The sequence below is a fragment of the Neopelma chrysocephalum genome, unplaced genomic scaffold (assembly GCF_003984885.1).
Source record: "Neopelma chrysocephalum unplaced genomic scaffold, ASM398488v2 Primary Assembly neopelma1_63, whole genome shotgun sequence".
Lineage (NCBI taxonomy): Eukaryota > Metazoa > Chordata > Aves > Passeriformes > Pipridae > Neopelma > Neopelma chrysocephalum.
The window spans coordinates 1,685,441-1,701,882 of record NW_020897720.1 but is presented as its reverse complement, the minus strand read 5'-3'; the positions used below and the strand labels follow the sequence as shown (position 1 = coordinate 1,701,882).

The following is a 16,442-nucleotide window of genomic DNA, read 5'->3' as shown; positions in this document are numbered from 1 at the left end:
CTTAAAATGGGACTAGATTTTTGGTTAATTATAGGCTCATACACAAAATAAACATGCATTTGGACCCTTCCCATCAGACACTTCTCATGGATTCTTGCTCTTTTGTTGTGGCCGTTTCTTACCTGTGTAATTAGGAGGGCAGAGACAAACATAGTTGTTGATCCCATCCACACACGTAGAGTTATTCTCACAGTCATTATCCTCGCAGTCATCTGGGTTTATTTCACACCTCTCCCCCTCATACCCAAGTAGACAAGAGCAGCTTTAGAGAAAGAAAAAAAATTAATAAATGTTAGCATGGATCTGAAGGAGCAGGAGATTTGAGGCATAAAACTGAAATTAAAACATAGAGAAGTGAATTGTTGGAGCCAAATTTGCTGCTGCTGTGACGTCCAGGGCATTTTAACCCTATGTGTTTGGGGAAGGATGCAGTCTGATGGTTCATGGGGTCGTGAAATCATTTACATGAGACATAAAAAGCATCAGTAGGAGTCAGGCTCTTCCGTGCTCCCTTTGCCTTCTTCACTGGTAACTCTAGCTCTGAAATGAAGTAAGCAACTCCAGGGCAGGGGAGTAAACACTCATCACAATATTCAAATCCTTGGCTTCTCTGTTAATGGTTTTATGGGAACGTGGACACTTTCCTACTGAGGACTGCACAATCTCAGGGCAGCTTGGCAGCTTTTAGGTAGCTCGCTGTCTTCAAAGAACAACTTGAATTGAGTTTACAGACATGAGCATTTTCTTCTCATTACCACTCTGTCACTTGTCCAAACAAGAAATGCTTGGGAATGATTGCTTTTACAAGTGCAGTCAGGTTTCAGTACTTCTGCAGCTCCTCCAACATCTGTTTGTAGAAGGGCTGATGATGCCCAGACAATTCAACTAAAACACAGACCGTGGCAGAGCTGGTAATGGTTCTGTGAGGATGTGGACACCAGTGAAGAATAATTGCACTAAATATTTTATCTCACAAGACTGTGATGTATGGTCCCTAGGAGGAGTGTAACAAACTAAATGGTTGAAGAATGACTTGACGTTTTTTCAATCTCCATTTCCTTTCCTCTCTAGATCTAGAAACTATGGTTACAAACAGAAGCTTTATATTTTAAACTGTCTGTAAGTGATGAAGAGGTTGAGGCCAGAGTTTCAAAAAAGAGAGTCTAAAAACATGTTTTAAGTGCTCTGGTCATTTCAGTGGCTTATAAGAAGCCAGCAATGGTATTTGAAGTGTCAGTTTTGAAGTGCCAGCATTGCTGTTCACTCACTAGTCACAGAAAGGGTTTTTTTGAGTCCCAGTCCAAACTACACATTCACTCAACTGTTCATTTCCTCTCCCATGCAAGCTCTGGTGGCAGAAAAGGAACTGAACAAATGTAAAGCACTGCTGATGGATGAGGATGAAAACCAGAAAGCACCAAAGCAGTCACACTAATGGCCATCCACTGCTTTCAGAAACCAGGAGAATTGCTAGTGCAGACACAACTGCAGGGGACCTTTTTCAGCTCAGATGGACAACGTGGACATGGGGTGGTTATCCTGCTTTATGGAGGTGTCACGGGGTTGGGATGGGGAATGCCCTGGAGAAATAGATCTTCAGAATCTGTGAAGAAAGCTGCATGGCTTTTGGGCTGGCTGCTCTGAGTGTGACATTGCCTTCCCTTCCTCCTGCCTGCCACACACGGAGCAGAGCACAGGGATTCCCATGGGAGGGATGGCAAAGAGTTTTCCATCCACCCTCAGCAGTCCTAGGCTGGACCCTGAGGATTAGGTTAGATTCTTCATGATGTGCATCCTCAGAAGGGAACAACAAAGAGGGGAAAAAAAGTGGGAAGGGAATGTGTCTTGAGCCACCACAACAGTAAGGTCTCCCAGACAGGTAGAGAACAGGGATACCAGGCACAGGCACAGTCACCTTCATTCAGCTCTGCAGGGACCATCCACAGGTCGTGAGAGTTAGAAAACCTTCACCATGAATAACCAAAACCAAACTGCTCAAATAAATCCAATTTAGGACACAATAAATCAATAAGGAATATTTTCTTTTCCTGTCTCAAGCTCATTATTGCTAATAAAACATGTCCTCTTGCTGACCCTGCAATGGTCCAGAGGATCACAGGAGGCAGATAAGAAAGAAGAGCTGGCATACCATCTTTTGTGGCAAATGTCAGGGAGGGGGTTAAAAACATCTAATTAAATACAGTGAGACATTCATCATGTCTCCCTTTTTGATTACAAAACCCCATTTTCAGGGGTTTATAACTCAACCATAAAAATATGCTCCAGGCTGCAATTGGAAGACAAGGTCTCTGTTTGGGAGCAGAAATTTTTCTCTCCATTTAAAGAAAAGCAACAGCAGTGGCTTTGTGCTGGTGAATTTTGTATGAATATAACACCATTCTCCTTCCACAAAAGGATTGGGACAGCTTGGATGTATGCAATTAAAAATGACATTATTAAATACTATCACAGTAATGGTTCAACTCAGTGGAGTTACCATTAGTAACAATTCATATGGGATTGTTAATATACAATTGTTCAATATTAGGACACATTCCATACTCAGGGAAATGTCAGAATAATTGATGGCATTTGGCTACTGGTCCTTATGTATTACAGGGAGTCTTTACATTATTGCTTACGTGTGATTCTTTATTTTGATTTGCATTCAAACGTTCCAGATATGAGGCCTGAAATTAAAAGATAAAACACACCACTTGGGACTCGGGCTGAACCACATGTTGAAAGAGTTGCAGTTTGGGACTGCTTGTATGTATTCTCCCAGAAAAAGCTTAGAAGAAAAATGAAGTCTGCTGAGTGACTGGAAGGTCATCAAACTTGGGTTCCAGCTGACCGAGAGAGAAAATGAATTCCAGGGACAATGATGAAAACTTTGTAGTGACTCAACAGTGAATCCCTGTGAGACAGCATTTCATGTGGACCTTGGAAATAATGGAGCCATGCAGGAAAGAACTGCTGTTCTAAGATGCTGTTATCACATAAAGGTTCAGATTCCCTGTTCCTCCTGTTTAGGGACTGGTGTGTTTTGCCCCTCCAAAAAAAAACCCCAAAATAAAATCCCACTATCCTCATGAAGGTGCAAGGGAACACAAAACTTAATGACAACATTTTTGGGGTAAACTTTTGGAGCTGAAGTATTTTGTAAGTTTTTTTTAAGTTGGCAATTTTGTAAGTTTACTATATTCAATTTTTTTTAATAAACTCTAATGAAATCATTTAACATCTGTTTATTAAATATATATATACATACAGTGTATCAAGTTTCAAAAAAAAATCAGCTTTTAAACAGAGATAGTAAATTCTTTCAGGACTATTACAATTTTTTGGTAAAGAAGCTTTTTATGTCTATATCCCAATGGAGTAGCCTGCAAGTCTGGAAGTGCAATGTTTTTCCTTGAACTAGGCAGAATTAACACTAGGCAGTTAATCAGTTCCAGGATTTTACATTTATGAGGGAACTTTAAGTTTGTGGAAAAAGCTAAAAAAACCCCTCCCCCGATCTGGGAAACGGAGGGAGGTTTTATGTGGAGAAAAGTTAAAATAACCCAGAGCAGTTGTTTCCCAGCACCGCAGGTTATCGGAGATCAGCTGCTGCCTGTGGCTAAGTGAAGCAGAGCTGACAGCTCTGCCTCCTGCCAAAGCCTCGCTCCCAGGAATGCTAAACCACCGGGACATGTCTGACTGACCATCTTTTTTATCAGTCTCAACAAGCAACTCTTTTTTGGCAACCTTTTGTCAGGGAAGACATAGATTAGATTAGAACAATTCAAAGGGAGGAAGAGCTTGATGTCTCCAGTCCTCTGAGCCACACGGTGTCACTTATCTGTTACTTAGCAAAGAGTTCGTGCCTACTTGAAGAAAGAGAATTTGAAATTACTCAGGTTTGGAAAAGTACAAGGATAAAAGAGGATGGAATAACTCCAGCTGAACCTTTGCCCTTTGCTGTCCCTCCAGGATCTGCTGTTCCAGCAAACCTGAGCGCCTCAATCCCCTGCTGCTGTGAGCCCTTGTGGGCACCAGGCACAGCGGGCGAGACAGGCTGGAATCTCAGCCAAAACTAAGAGTTTCCTGTCTTTGGGGGAACATCACCACCTCAGCATTATTTAAAATGGTGGCTTTTTGTCTAAGGCTACAGAAACTTGAGAGTTAAACTGCTTGGCATTTCATAGGGAGAAAGCTTTGGCTTAAGTTTCCTTTTTACAAGAGTAAAGATTTGACAAGTTTGGCAGCAGGGCTTGTGTATGAATATATTTCCCTAGAGAAGAGAATATACAGAAGATATAATTTCTTTTACAGGCCACACAACAAAAAAAATCCAAGGAGGCCTCTCATGAAAATGTTTTTGACATCCGCTTCCTCACAGCCTGTAATCTAAGGCAACGCTTTCCCATCTTGATGAACACAATTTACGTGAATGTAACTCTGACTGCTGCCATCCACTGGAGAGATTGCCCACCAAAAAACCCCAACCCAACCAACCAAATTCAATCTCAAAATGTTTCTTTTTCTTCCCTGTCACCCGACTGTTCCATGCCCACACCACATTTCTCCACAGCCAAAGCTCCCCAGTCCTCCAGACCCACAGAGGCTATAGACTGACTGAATTAAAAACAAGGAGAAAACAGAGCTATGCTGAACATTCAATTTTATGCAGCAAGATTTTGATGAGATACGGTTTTATGTGTCTTTTATTAGACCAACTGAAACTATATAAATAACTATAAAAGCAGAAACCTTCCCTAAAAAGCCTTGAATGTTGTTAAGCAACAAAACCACCCCTGCAGTTTTATAAAGGATCTCAAAAACAATGCTCATTTGGAACTGAGGCAAAGCCTCTGAAATTGTATAATTCTTCATGAGAAAAATTCAGAAGTAGCTTTTATTTCAGGTCATTCAAACCTTTTTATTTTCTACCACGGGACAAAATAAAAATGCTAAAGAAAAACCCAATCCAAAATATAAACTGGAGCCTTTCATTCTCATATTATGGATATTTTAAAATGTTTTACTATTGCATTTTTAGTATCAGTTGTATTTTTGAAAAATGAGTACTGAGTGACAAAACCCAGATATTCTAATATGGTCCAATTTTGCTTTGGCACAAGTTGATAAAAGCTATCTAAACATTATTACATGAGGGTGACTAGAAAAGGAACTGGAACTGAAGACCACCAGACCTTTATTTCTCTCAAGCAGAAACTAAACCTGAACTTTTACTCCAAAAATTGCTGGACCTGCTAAAATTGAATCAAGAGGAGGTACATTAGATCAGAGCAGTGGTTTCACCAAAATCTTTGGAGTCTGTCAGGCAGCACAACCACACACAGAGACAGAGGAGCTTTGGCACATTTCTTCCATTTTCTGCTTCTTGTTTTGCAAGAAACACCATAAATGCTGAGGACCAAATCTATGAAAATTTCAGCAGCTCTTCTTTACAAAGAAATTCTCTATCAACTTTAATGACAACCAGTGACCAAACCTCAAACTTGCATGTTTTCAGTTGTGAAACAGTGCCTGTAGCACCACAGATCTCCCAGCTACCTCATGAAAATTTCTGCACTTCTCTTGGAGTATCCCCGCCTATGTTACAACTTTCTTAACCAGGCAAACTAAAATCTGCAATATCCAGCCACAGAGGTTGTTCTCCTGCAGGCACAACACTCAAGATGTGGCAATCTCCCTATGCTTTTTAATTGTTTCTTTAAAGCCTGTTTGTCTACAAGATTCTTCAGTTATGAAAACATTTTGCGTCAGGTTGTCAAGCAACAGATGCTCACTTTACAAATACCAAAACAGCTAGATGTGGGATTGAAATGCCCCAAGGAAAATTAGGATACAGATAACACAATGCAGATCAGGGAGACTGCTCAAAACAGCTCTTAAGTGTATATTCCATTATGAAGAAATAAGGAGGTTTCACAGGAAATGATATGTCACACCAATGAAATCAGATCAATTATTCTGTAATACAAATATGTGTCACATGCAGCAGTTTCTATGAAGTAGCCCTTACAGCTCAGTAATGCAAAGTAGAAACACATTTAATTTTATCATCTCATTTTAAATGAAATTTGTGCTACTACCTGAATCCATCTTTATTTGCCTCGGTGAGGTGGCAGGTCCCTCCATTCTGACATGGGTTTTGAATGCAAGAATTAATGGGCACACTGCAGTCTCGACCCTATTTGGGAAAATTCAAAAGAAACAAGGTTAGAAGGAGTCATGCCATCTGAATCAATGTCTCTTCCTCCCTCACTCTACTCATGGCACCACTTACAGGAGGTCTGTGGTCTTCAGACCCATCATGTCACCTAATGTTCTTTATTGATGATCAGACATATTCATCATTTCAGGGAGAATTTGGGCAGGGCAAGTGTTCTGACCAAGGGGACTGGTGGGTATCTTGGTATCATTTCAGTTTCAAGATTTCAATGAACTCTTTCATTAGGCTGTTTTAAGGAAACAGCTGGTTTCACCATTACTCTAACACACTTCAATGTTAGTTACAATGAAAAGAAAGAATCACAACCAAAGGTAAGCAGGAGGCCACACACAGCACAAGCCCATGTGGAGTCAGCACTCATCAGCTGCATTTACCAAGTGCTCAGTTAAACACTGCAGCAGCACACTGTGCTCATTACTGAGAGTTGTCAGAACCCACAGGGGAAAGTTCCTTTATGTCATGGGAGCTGACTTTGAATTACTGCACAGAACACACCAAATCCTGTTTGAGATATCATCATTGAATCAGTTCCCTTCTTAAAGGTTGCATTAAAACATACATCAGTTCCAGCTGAGCCTCACCAGCTTGAGCAACCTCCTCTGCTTTTTATTGGCCCTTCAAGGCACAGACATATGTCTCTGATCATTGTATTCTGCTGATTAGAACATGCTCTTTGTAAAATTGGCAAATACATCAAAAATTTTGGTCTTGCTTTTCAGTTAGTCACAGAGTAGGGTGGAGTAAAGCCACCTGAAAGTCTCAATACTTAAGAGATCTGTGCAATCACAAGAAGTTAAGAGATGGCTCTACTCTTCCTACCAAAGATGCTGTTATCAGCAGCCCTCTGCCAGCTCATCTGCTGGAAAGCTGGTAGATGACTGCAGTCAAGGTGAGAAAAATATCCTGGGAAATACATTAGTTCAATCCGGATTGTTGGGGGTTTTTGTCTTGCTTTAAAACCATTCTTTGCCTTGTACTTAAGAGGAGTACCAGTGATTTCTAAGTTGCTAAACAAAGTAGGCAGATCCCAGCCTGTGACATCAATGTGTAGAGTTGCAGTATTTGTGTATTAGTAGTGCTGAACACTATAGTCAGAATCATTTAGGCTGGAAAAGACCTCTAAGATTATTGAGCCCAACCTTTGACTGATCACTGCCTTGTCAGCCAGCCCAGAGCAGTGAGTGCCATGTCCAGTCATTCCTTGGACACCTCCAGGGATGAGGACTCTATCACCTCTCTGGGCAGCCCATTCCAATGCCTGACCACCCTTTCAGTGAAGAAATTCTTCCTGATCCCAAACCTGAACCTCCCCTGGCACAATTTGAGGCCATTTCCCCTTGTCCTGTCCCTTGTTCCCTGGGAGCGGAGCCCGACCCCCCCTCCTGTCAGAGAGTTTCAGGGAGCGAGAAGGTCCCCCCTGAGCCTCCTTTTCTGCAGGCTGAGCCCCCCCAGCTCCCTCAGCTGCTCCTCATATCCCTGACTCTCCAGACCCTCCCCCAGCAACTCTGCCCTTCTCAGGACACGCTCCAGCACCTCAGTGCCCTCCCTGTAGTGAGGGGCCCAGAACTGACCACAGGATTTGCAGGTCCTCAGCAGTGCCCAGTGAAGAGGGATAGTCATCACTGCCCTGGTCCTGCTGGCCACGCTACTCCTGACACAGGCCAGGTGCCCTTGGCCTTCTTGCCCACCTGGGCACTCCCTGGCTCATGTTCAGCTACTGCTGACCAGCACCCCCAGGTCTCTTCCCCCCAGGCATCTCTCCAGCCACTCTTTTCCCAGCCTGTAGAGCTGCAGGAGGTTGTTGTGACCCAAGTGCAGGAGTCAGCACTTCACCTTATTGAACCTCACACCGTTGGCCTCAGCCCACGGATTCAGCACAATACATATTACACTTTACATGTTATATTATACTTTCATCCAACACCACAGAGGAGCTTTGTTAACAGTGCTGTATTTCCTGAGGCTCTGTCTCCAGCATTCCCCAGAGCGAGGAGAAGCAGCTTTGCATTTTAAAAATTCCTGCCAACACAAGGAAAGAGGGACAGCCTTTTCCAGAGCTGAATCAAAAGAGAAGCATTTCCAAAGAACAACAGAAAGACCTGGCCACCCCCCTGCCTGGCTGTGAGTTCGTGCCCAGCACAGCAGTGCAGGCAGCACGTGAGGACCTCACCCAAGCCCTGGCACAAAGGCTTTCTGCTTCATCCATGCTGCCTTTGCCAAACAGCCTGTCCTTCTCCATTTGAGATCCTGAGTCCCCAAATGTCTCAGGGAAGAACTGGGAAGGCGCCGAGGGAAGCTCCTGCAGGTTTTATTTTGGCACCATGTGGCCCCGCAGCGCTGTGTGGACGGGAGCCATGCAGCACCAACACTGCTCTGCTCCCACCTTTCTCCAGCACTGCCCCTCTTTTGTCCATCTGTCTTGTGAATCCTGGCTCTTTACCACCTTATTGTAGTGTAGCTGGAAGATGTTGGTTATTACAATTTTCCTGTGTCCCTGTCTCTGACATCAGTTACTTCTGTTTCATATTAATTCTTCATCCCTGTATCACTAAAATATTAATCCCTTAGCAGCCAAGCATAGCAAGAAGCAAGCATTTGTTTTTTCTGAAAGTTTTTGTCTCAGTTGAACACCATGTAAAACAGTCCCATCAGTTCTACTGTAATTCCTTATATTAATTTGAATATTCTTGTAAAAATTTAATAAAGATAAATGTTAAAATGAGAGCGAGTCTCTCACACTGGCACATGAAATTTTGCATGACAGACTCAGCTCTCATTCCTGTACTGAACATGGCTGAATTATCGGCTTCTTGGGCCTCAGGCAGCATGGAAACCCATCAGTATCTGCTGCTGAACCAGACTTAATTGCAACACTAAGTTGCTATGTGGCTTTAGGAAAATTAGAGACTCTCTAACTCAGTTTACTCATTGTAATAAATGGGAAAACAACACTTAATCCTTCTCCAAGGATTATCTTCTCTGAGTTGACTTTATCAATAGCACATTGTGATCCCACAAAACAAGTACAACTTCCCAAACACAGAAGGCTATGAAAACAAAGAATTCTGAAAGGAGAGAAGCTGCAGAAAATAGTGGTACTAATAAATCTACAGCAAAGCAAGGCCATTTTATTTCTATATGAGACTGTTCCTACCCAGAAGAGCCTAAAGACATTCTAGAAACATCTTTCAAATGAATAATGCAATTCTCTAGTCTCAATTTACAGTAAGACTGTTCTTACTGGAAAAATGGAATTGCTGTCAAGCATCACTAAAATTAATTTATCTGTGAGTTGGGAAATACTCCTTGAATTACATTACTTGGAAATAACTATTGTTACAAAGGAGAATATTGTCTATTTGCTTCAAGACTAAAGAGCCCCTTAATGAAGTCTGAATCAGAAAAAGAGGTGCAGACTTTGTTTCAAGGACAGGCAAAAAGATAGGACTGTCTCAGCAATTCACAGAAAGAGGATGAAGGTCCCTCTGTGTGCCATATTTTACTTCTAGAGCTTTTTTAGGATGCAATAAATTTTTGTCTAGTGTGATAGGAAGGCATCAGATCCAAAACACTTCTATATATTTTTTTCTCATTTTCTGTGGAAGAGAAACAGTTCAGGCGTTGAAACAGGAAATTTCTGCAACTTATTAGAAGACATATATGTTCAGAGTCCAGCTGTCTTTTTAAAGCTGAAGTACCTCAGCTGGTCCAGACTTTTTCCAGCTCCATATTTCAGTGAATGAGAACAGAACTATCCACCAGACTTATAAAGTGTCAGTTCTTTGTTTGAAATTACCCGTACTGGGCATTAGTGTATCTACAAGCTGTTCCTCAGCACTGCCGTGCCAAATTCCAGCCTTTACAAGTATCCAATACTGGGAACTTTACACCATAATCAGTAAAACACCCAAGAACAAGTAGCAAAAAACTAATAAGGACCCCAGCAGGAAGAATAAGGGATAATGCAGTTAAAAAAGCACTCATTTGCTTTGACACTGTATCAACCACTGCAATGATATTTTTAAAATTAATTTTCACTAATTAGTATTGTCTGTGGAGACTGAGAGCTTCATCCACGTTCACGTGGCAGAGATTTGAACTCTGTCCATCTTAACGTAATCCTTCACCCGTTTCTAACAGCAGTGGGCACAGTTAAGAGGCAGCAGCACAGAGCTCACCACAGGCAGAAGGTTGAAACCTCCTGGTGTATAAAACCATCACTGCTGACTGCAGGAGAAACGTGATCCAGGCAGTGAGGAAGACACCTGCAGACAGGCAGAAGTCTGTCCAACTTCAATGGTTTGTGAATAGGGAGACCTCTTTCCAGCTAATTACAGCCCTGTTCAATGACTACAGTGTTTCCCAGCATGCTGGAAAAATGAGCTATACAAAAGAAATACCAAAGTTTATTCGAGTTGTTAACAGCATACAATGTGTTCATAATAAATTTTATTTAGATGGTATATGTGGAGAACAGATGGGAGCGTTCATGTGTTTAGTAAAAATACTAGATGAAGACAAATATAGTTGATAGAGACTTTAAATTAAGAACTAGGAAGTTTTCATAAACAACTTAATTATCAGGGTCTAAATAGAGCTAAAGCTTTTAGGGTAAACAGACAAAATTACCAGCTACAAAGATCCTGCACTGCACACTCTGTCCTTTACATTCCTAATAGTGGGAGTAATGCATCCACATCCAACTCTCAGTCTCACAAGCTTTGAAACACTTGTCTTATGGGTGTCCTGGTCAGAAGTTAATAAGAAATCATTACATTAAAGGAAAAAGTTTAGTAAATCTTCCACTTCGTGATAGGCTGGAAGGAAAATTCACAGAATGAGAAGTGAGAAGTACAACGTGTTCCATGAGCATATTCAGGAATGTTGTTCAAATTTACAGCTTTAAAACTTCAACCTCCTAATCTTGTGAAATGAGAATAAATGGACATTTGAAGCCACTATGTAGAGCTCTGCTCTGCTTCCACAGAGCTTGGCAAGTATTTCATCAGTTTTTCTGAACTATTCTGGTGTACACAGATACACACACACTCGAGTGTTACAAACACATCTGCATGTGCCAGTGGGACCTGCTCATATATTAGACCTGCACAGGTCCAACAGCAGAGTGAAGGGCTAAACATGGTGTGTAAACAGCTCATGATTCCTGATTCTTCATATAAAAGAATGAGATGAGATGGGATGAGAGGAGAGGGGGAAAAAAACCCCATAAATAACAAAAGACATGGACACTCAGCACAGAAAAAAAATTCAGTTTGAAATTTTGATTTTTTTTTTCAGTTTTACTTCTTTCATGCTCAGTAAAGTGAGAACTGTGATCAAAGGTTTTTCAAAAGTTATGCCATACAGCTACCCAATAGGGTATAAACTGATGCTAATTTCTAATGGCATTTTTAGAAGTGTCTTCTTTCACCATTTGAAAACTTTATCCCTCTGTCAAAGAAACTCAAAATTGGAGAGTAAACTGAAATTTTCCAGGCCAGGAAGGGAAGGAGATACCTCACAAACAAAGCTTTATCACATAAACTTCAACTCCAGCAGAGTTAAGGTAGGAAATAAGCATGAGGTATTCAGCAGTTTCCCCTGTGATAAGTACATTTAGCAGCCATAAATACAAATAAAAAACAAGAATAATTTTGCACAACTGACCAAGGAAACACAATGCTATGAATTCAGCCTCAAAGCCAATACACTAAGCTACAAATTTGTTAGGAAAAATTCTCTCCAGTTCTATTCCCAGTTGTGTATTTCAGAGCCTTTCAAGGCAAAGGAACACAGTATTTGCTATAATGGGATCATGAAAAGGAGAAGTTTTACATGCAAATCTTAAAGGAAGGTTTGAAAGCTGGCATGGCACGTTGAGCTGACTGCAGCATGAAGGACTTGATGGACACCTCAGCAAACACAGCTTTGGGAGGGGAATACTTGGCTACCAAATAGTCAGAGATATTGCAAACCAAGTGAAGAATGAAACTAATTTTGAAATATAAAATTAAATTATTTTGCAGGAAGGGCTAAAGAATACAGTATTTGGAATTACTGTTATTTTACCACTGGAGCCATTTGAAACTGATTTCCTGATTTTAAGAGATATGTAGAACAGCTGACACCCCGATATCTATATACAGTAGTCTGAAGCTCTTCAGTAGGTCCAGGTGATAATGTTTCCTTGTTTATGCTCTGTCTTGCCATAGACATAATGGCTAAACCTCAATTTGGAAAAGATGAAGCTCATTGGCAAGGTCAAACGACGAGAAGAGCTGGCAGGGTGTACATGAGACCCATCTGCTTAGGGATATATACAAATTATTTGGCAAGGCTTGGATAATATCACAGTAATTTTGGATCAGATTGCTTTTAGATTGCCAGGTGGAAGTTGAAAGATTTTGATCATCTGTTGTTCACAAAAATCTGTGACTCCTCCTTCAGAACACAGCCCTTGCTACAGACACCCACACCTCGGGTTAGGGCACCACAGGGGGGATGGATTAACTGTTTCTCTTCAGTCACCCATCCCTTCTGAGGAAAATGTACCTTCTGTAAAAATGTACCTTCTGAGGGTTGCTGCTTAAAATACAATTAATTTAACATGAAAAATTAATTAATTTCATCCAATTCTAGTTCAGAAAAAAGAGTTTTAACATTAATCTGAATTTACCTAGAATTATCTGATTTATTTTTTTTTTAGTACATCTTTGTTTATACAGCTGCACTTACACTGACACATCAAAACAACAACAAAGTCACCTGCTGCTCAACCATCATGAGATATCCTAGTTGCTAAATGGCACAGAAGGTGGGTATGAAAAGAAGATACTCTGATATTGTTCTTGTGCTGCCCCTCCCACCACAGGGCTGATTTAACTTCCTCTGCAAACCTTCCCAGTGTTACTGTCTGAAGCAAAAACACAGACAACCCCACCATCTTCAGCACTGTATAGTTACCTCCTATGCCAGCCTAGGTTCACCTGGCATCTGATTAAACAACAATTGGTCATGGCAGCAGCACTTCTTAGTGACTCCCTTGTCCTTGTTAATAAATCACAATTGTCAATTTATAGTAAATTAGGCAAACCCTGCTCTCTTAGGCCTCATTTTATTTAAATCAGAAAGATTTATGATCCTCCAGGGTATAATGCACCTTCCATTACCTCTGTAGCGAGTAATCAGGAATTTGTCTGTCAAAGTCAAAGTGCAAGGATTCATCATATTATTTTTTAAAAACTCTGGTTCTTCTCCTATGAGTATCGGATTTAATTCTCTGTGGACATCTGAGGTTTATTTTGTAATTATATTCATTACCACATAAATCCTGATTGCCCTTCTAAACCTCTCCTTACATAAGCACTTTGGGTTTCAATGGTCTTTTGGGCTTTTAATCAATGTCATTAATCCATCACGGAGTCAATTCACATGGCACATGTCTGAACTGAGTCTGTGGAGGTGCCAAACTGGATGGGGCAGATGCTCTAGAGTTTCCAAGGTTACAACTGGCTGATGCAGACCACTGTGTGAATGTTTTGGAAGATGTAGAAGAAAATCAGAGACACTGAATATAGTTAATTTTGTCCTGGGTGGACTCCATATATAAAATCCAACTCAAATTTTTGCTGTAAACCAACACTAAATATTTTATAAGTAGTCCCTACTTCAACCAAGATTCATGATTGAGAACAGTGTTTTGAGCACCTTTGGGGCCTGTTCATCTTAAAATAAATGTCGCAGTGATAAAATTTTCCCTTTCAACGCCTCCTTTTTAATGTGAACTCAGTAGAGAAAGTTATAAAGATTGGACATTTGTATAGAAAACAAAAATACCATCAATGACATTTAAGAAATAAAATATAATTGTTGTATTTTAAATTAACTATGAATATGGAGAGGAGGGACACACTACAAGGAGGAACCCAAGGAAACCTAACATGGGCTTATGTGATTAAAAAAATCTCTCCAAAGAGCTCACTAGATTTCTGAAATAAATAGAGCTAAAGATGCTGGAAGAGTCACAAGCCCTTTGAAGATCCTTCTGTTGGTGTACCCCTGTCTGTTAAGGATTCGGGCTTTTGGTTTGCAACAGCTCTGTGCTGATAAAGGGTCTCACACTGAAATACAAGTTATATCAGCAAAAATGCCAGTATAATCTGTTCTGCTCGTGGAAGCTCTGCAATGCTTCCCCTACAAGGCCTCCAGCTCAGAGATACCAGCACTCCTTTCTAGCATCCATCTGATAGTGGCTGGCAGTGACAGGTAACCCAGGCAGGCAGCAGGGATTTCAGAATCAAACGTGCACAGAGGTTTTTCAGACTATCAAAGAAACGAAACATGCCCACGATGATAATGAGACAGACACAGCAGTTATTTCAGGGGTGCTCAGCAGCACGAGGAGGGGACCCACAGGGTGAGGGGTCTGCCCTGCACCAGCCCAGAGCTGGAGCCTGACACTGTCAGAGAGCTTTGGGACAACTTTACCTGTAGTGCCTGTGCACTCACCCCTACTCACTCACCTACTAATTCTCGAGCTAGTCTGGCATTAGATCATTTCTATTAACAAGAGAGAGTCTACTCTCACATGATGAAGTTTTCTTTTCATTTTAGCCTGCTTGTAGCAAGTTCACCAACTCCATCACCCCCAAAGGAAAGGAGAAAATAAGGCAATCAGCCTCCCAGGGGCAATCTCCACTCTCGTGTTCTCGGACAACAAAAGAAACCCAAAAAGCCATATCATCAAGTGCAGTCAGTGCCAAGAAAGCCTCAAGGATGACAGATGACAGACAATCACAAGGAAATCTAACAATAAGGATTTTGAGCCGTGGCCAACGATGTCAACCGACTCAATCACGCGGAAATGGTGGGATGCAGAAAATTAAGAGCTGGTTAAACAGAACTTGATTAAGCAGAGTTATAGCAACCACCAATCACCTGAATTACAGGCAAACCACAGAGGAAGAAAAATTATTGTTTAGCGTAATAGGACCAGGCAAACATAAGAAGAAGAGCTTGAAATTCAGCTTAAACGCCAATAAAAACTTCTCCTTTACCCTGGGAAAAGAAAAATTGGAAGACAGGTCACCTCGAAGCATTTAGAACTAGTCTAGAAAAACAGCAGTAAAAACAGAGTGAGGGGGAATAATCCACACGGGCAAGAAAATGAACATGACAGTGCCCACCTGTGGGTACAGCTCATCATTCACCTGAGCTGCTCAGCTACTTCTGACACAGCACAAACACAGCAAATGCCTGAAGCTGCTCAACATCTGCTTTCTTGTTGGCCTGACAGAAATTGAAATACGTCTTCAGAGCCATCTTTATTGTTAAGAGCCCTCATTAGGGCCTGCCACACTATGTGAGTGTGTTTTTACAGGGCCTGTGGTGGGTGTGTTCATGCCTCGACACCTTCAGCCAGCAACTGGGGTGGTAATCCCTCCCTAAGCCTTTCATTTCTGTGCTCTTCTACATGTAAATCTCTATTTTCTTTAGAACTACTAAAACAAAAAGAGCAAAAAGAAAGAAACACAAGTTTGACTGATGCATGGTAGGTTTTACAGAATAAGCATACATGGGAAATTCTTGTGATTTCTGCAGGTTTTTTTTCTGCCCTAGGAGCATTATATGAAATTATAACCACCTACTGCTGACACTGGTGTTTGCCTTAGAAATCCACACATAAATATAGGTCTACTCACTTTATGTGGCCACCCATTACCTCTCATCCCTAAAGGCTTTCTCTTTTATTTTACTATGAGTAGAAAATTCTTCTTCAACATTCATTAATAAGTAATTTTAGTATGCTTAAAACTACCAAACAAAAATAAAACACCCCAGATCACATAAACACGCACTCCAGGAGAATTTATTAGAATGAAAGTTCAAGGCAGAACCACCTCACACGAGCAGCATTTTGCTGCACTTATTTCTCCATGTGAAAACTTGGCACTGATCTGACATTCCACAGCCTGACCCCCAATCCTGACACTGGGAGAGGAAAGAGGCCAAAGCAGAGCAACACATGAGGGTAGAAGTGTTTGCTCTCCTGGCTGATGTGGATGAGGGCAGGCTGGGTGAAGAGTTCCTTCCAATTTCTTCTCCCTTTGCAATTCCAACCTGGGGATTTATTTGTGCACTGAATTATCTATATGGGACTTACATGGATATGTTAACAGACCCAAAGAAACAACAGCAT

The 16,442-nt window shown here is 41.2% G+C and overlaps 1 protein-coding gene across 2 annotated transcripts in view; it reads right to left on the bottom strand.

The window, feature by feature from the left end:
• SLIT3 (slit guidance ligand 3) overlaps positions 1-16,442 on the bottom strand; it is a 479,718-nt gene that overhangs the window by 48,963 nt on the left and 414,313 nt on the right. For both annotated transcript variants that reach the window (XM_027682483.1, XM_027682484.1), the window contains 2 exons: positions 6,105-6,202; positions 123-262 (listed from right to left, as the gene is read on the bottom strand). In XM_027682483.1, the coding sequence (XP_027538284.1) occupies positions 123-262; positions 6,105-6,202 (238 nt within the window). The remainder of the gene's footprint in view (positions 1-122; positions 263-6,104; positions 6,203-16,442) is intronic.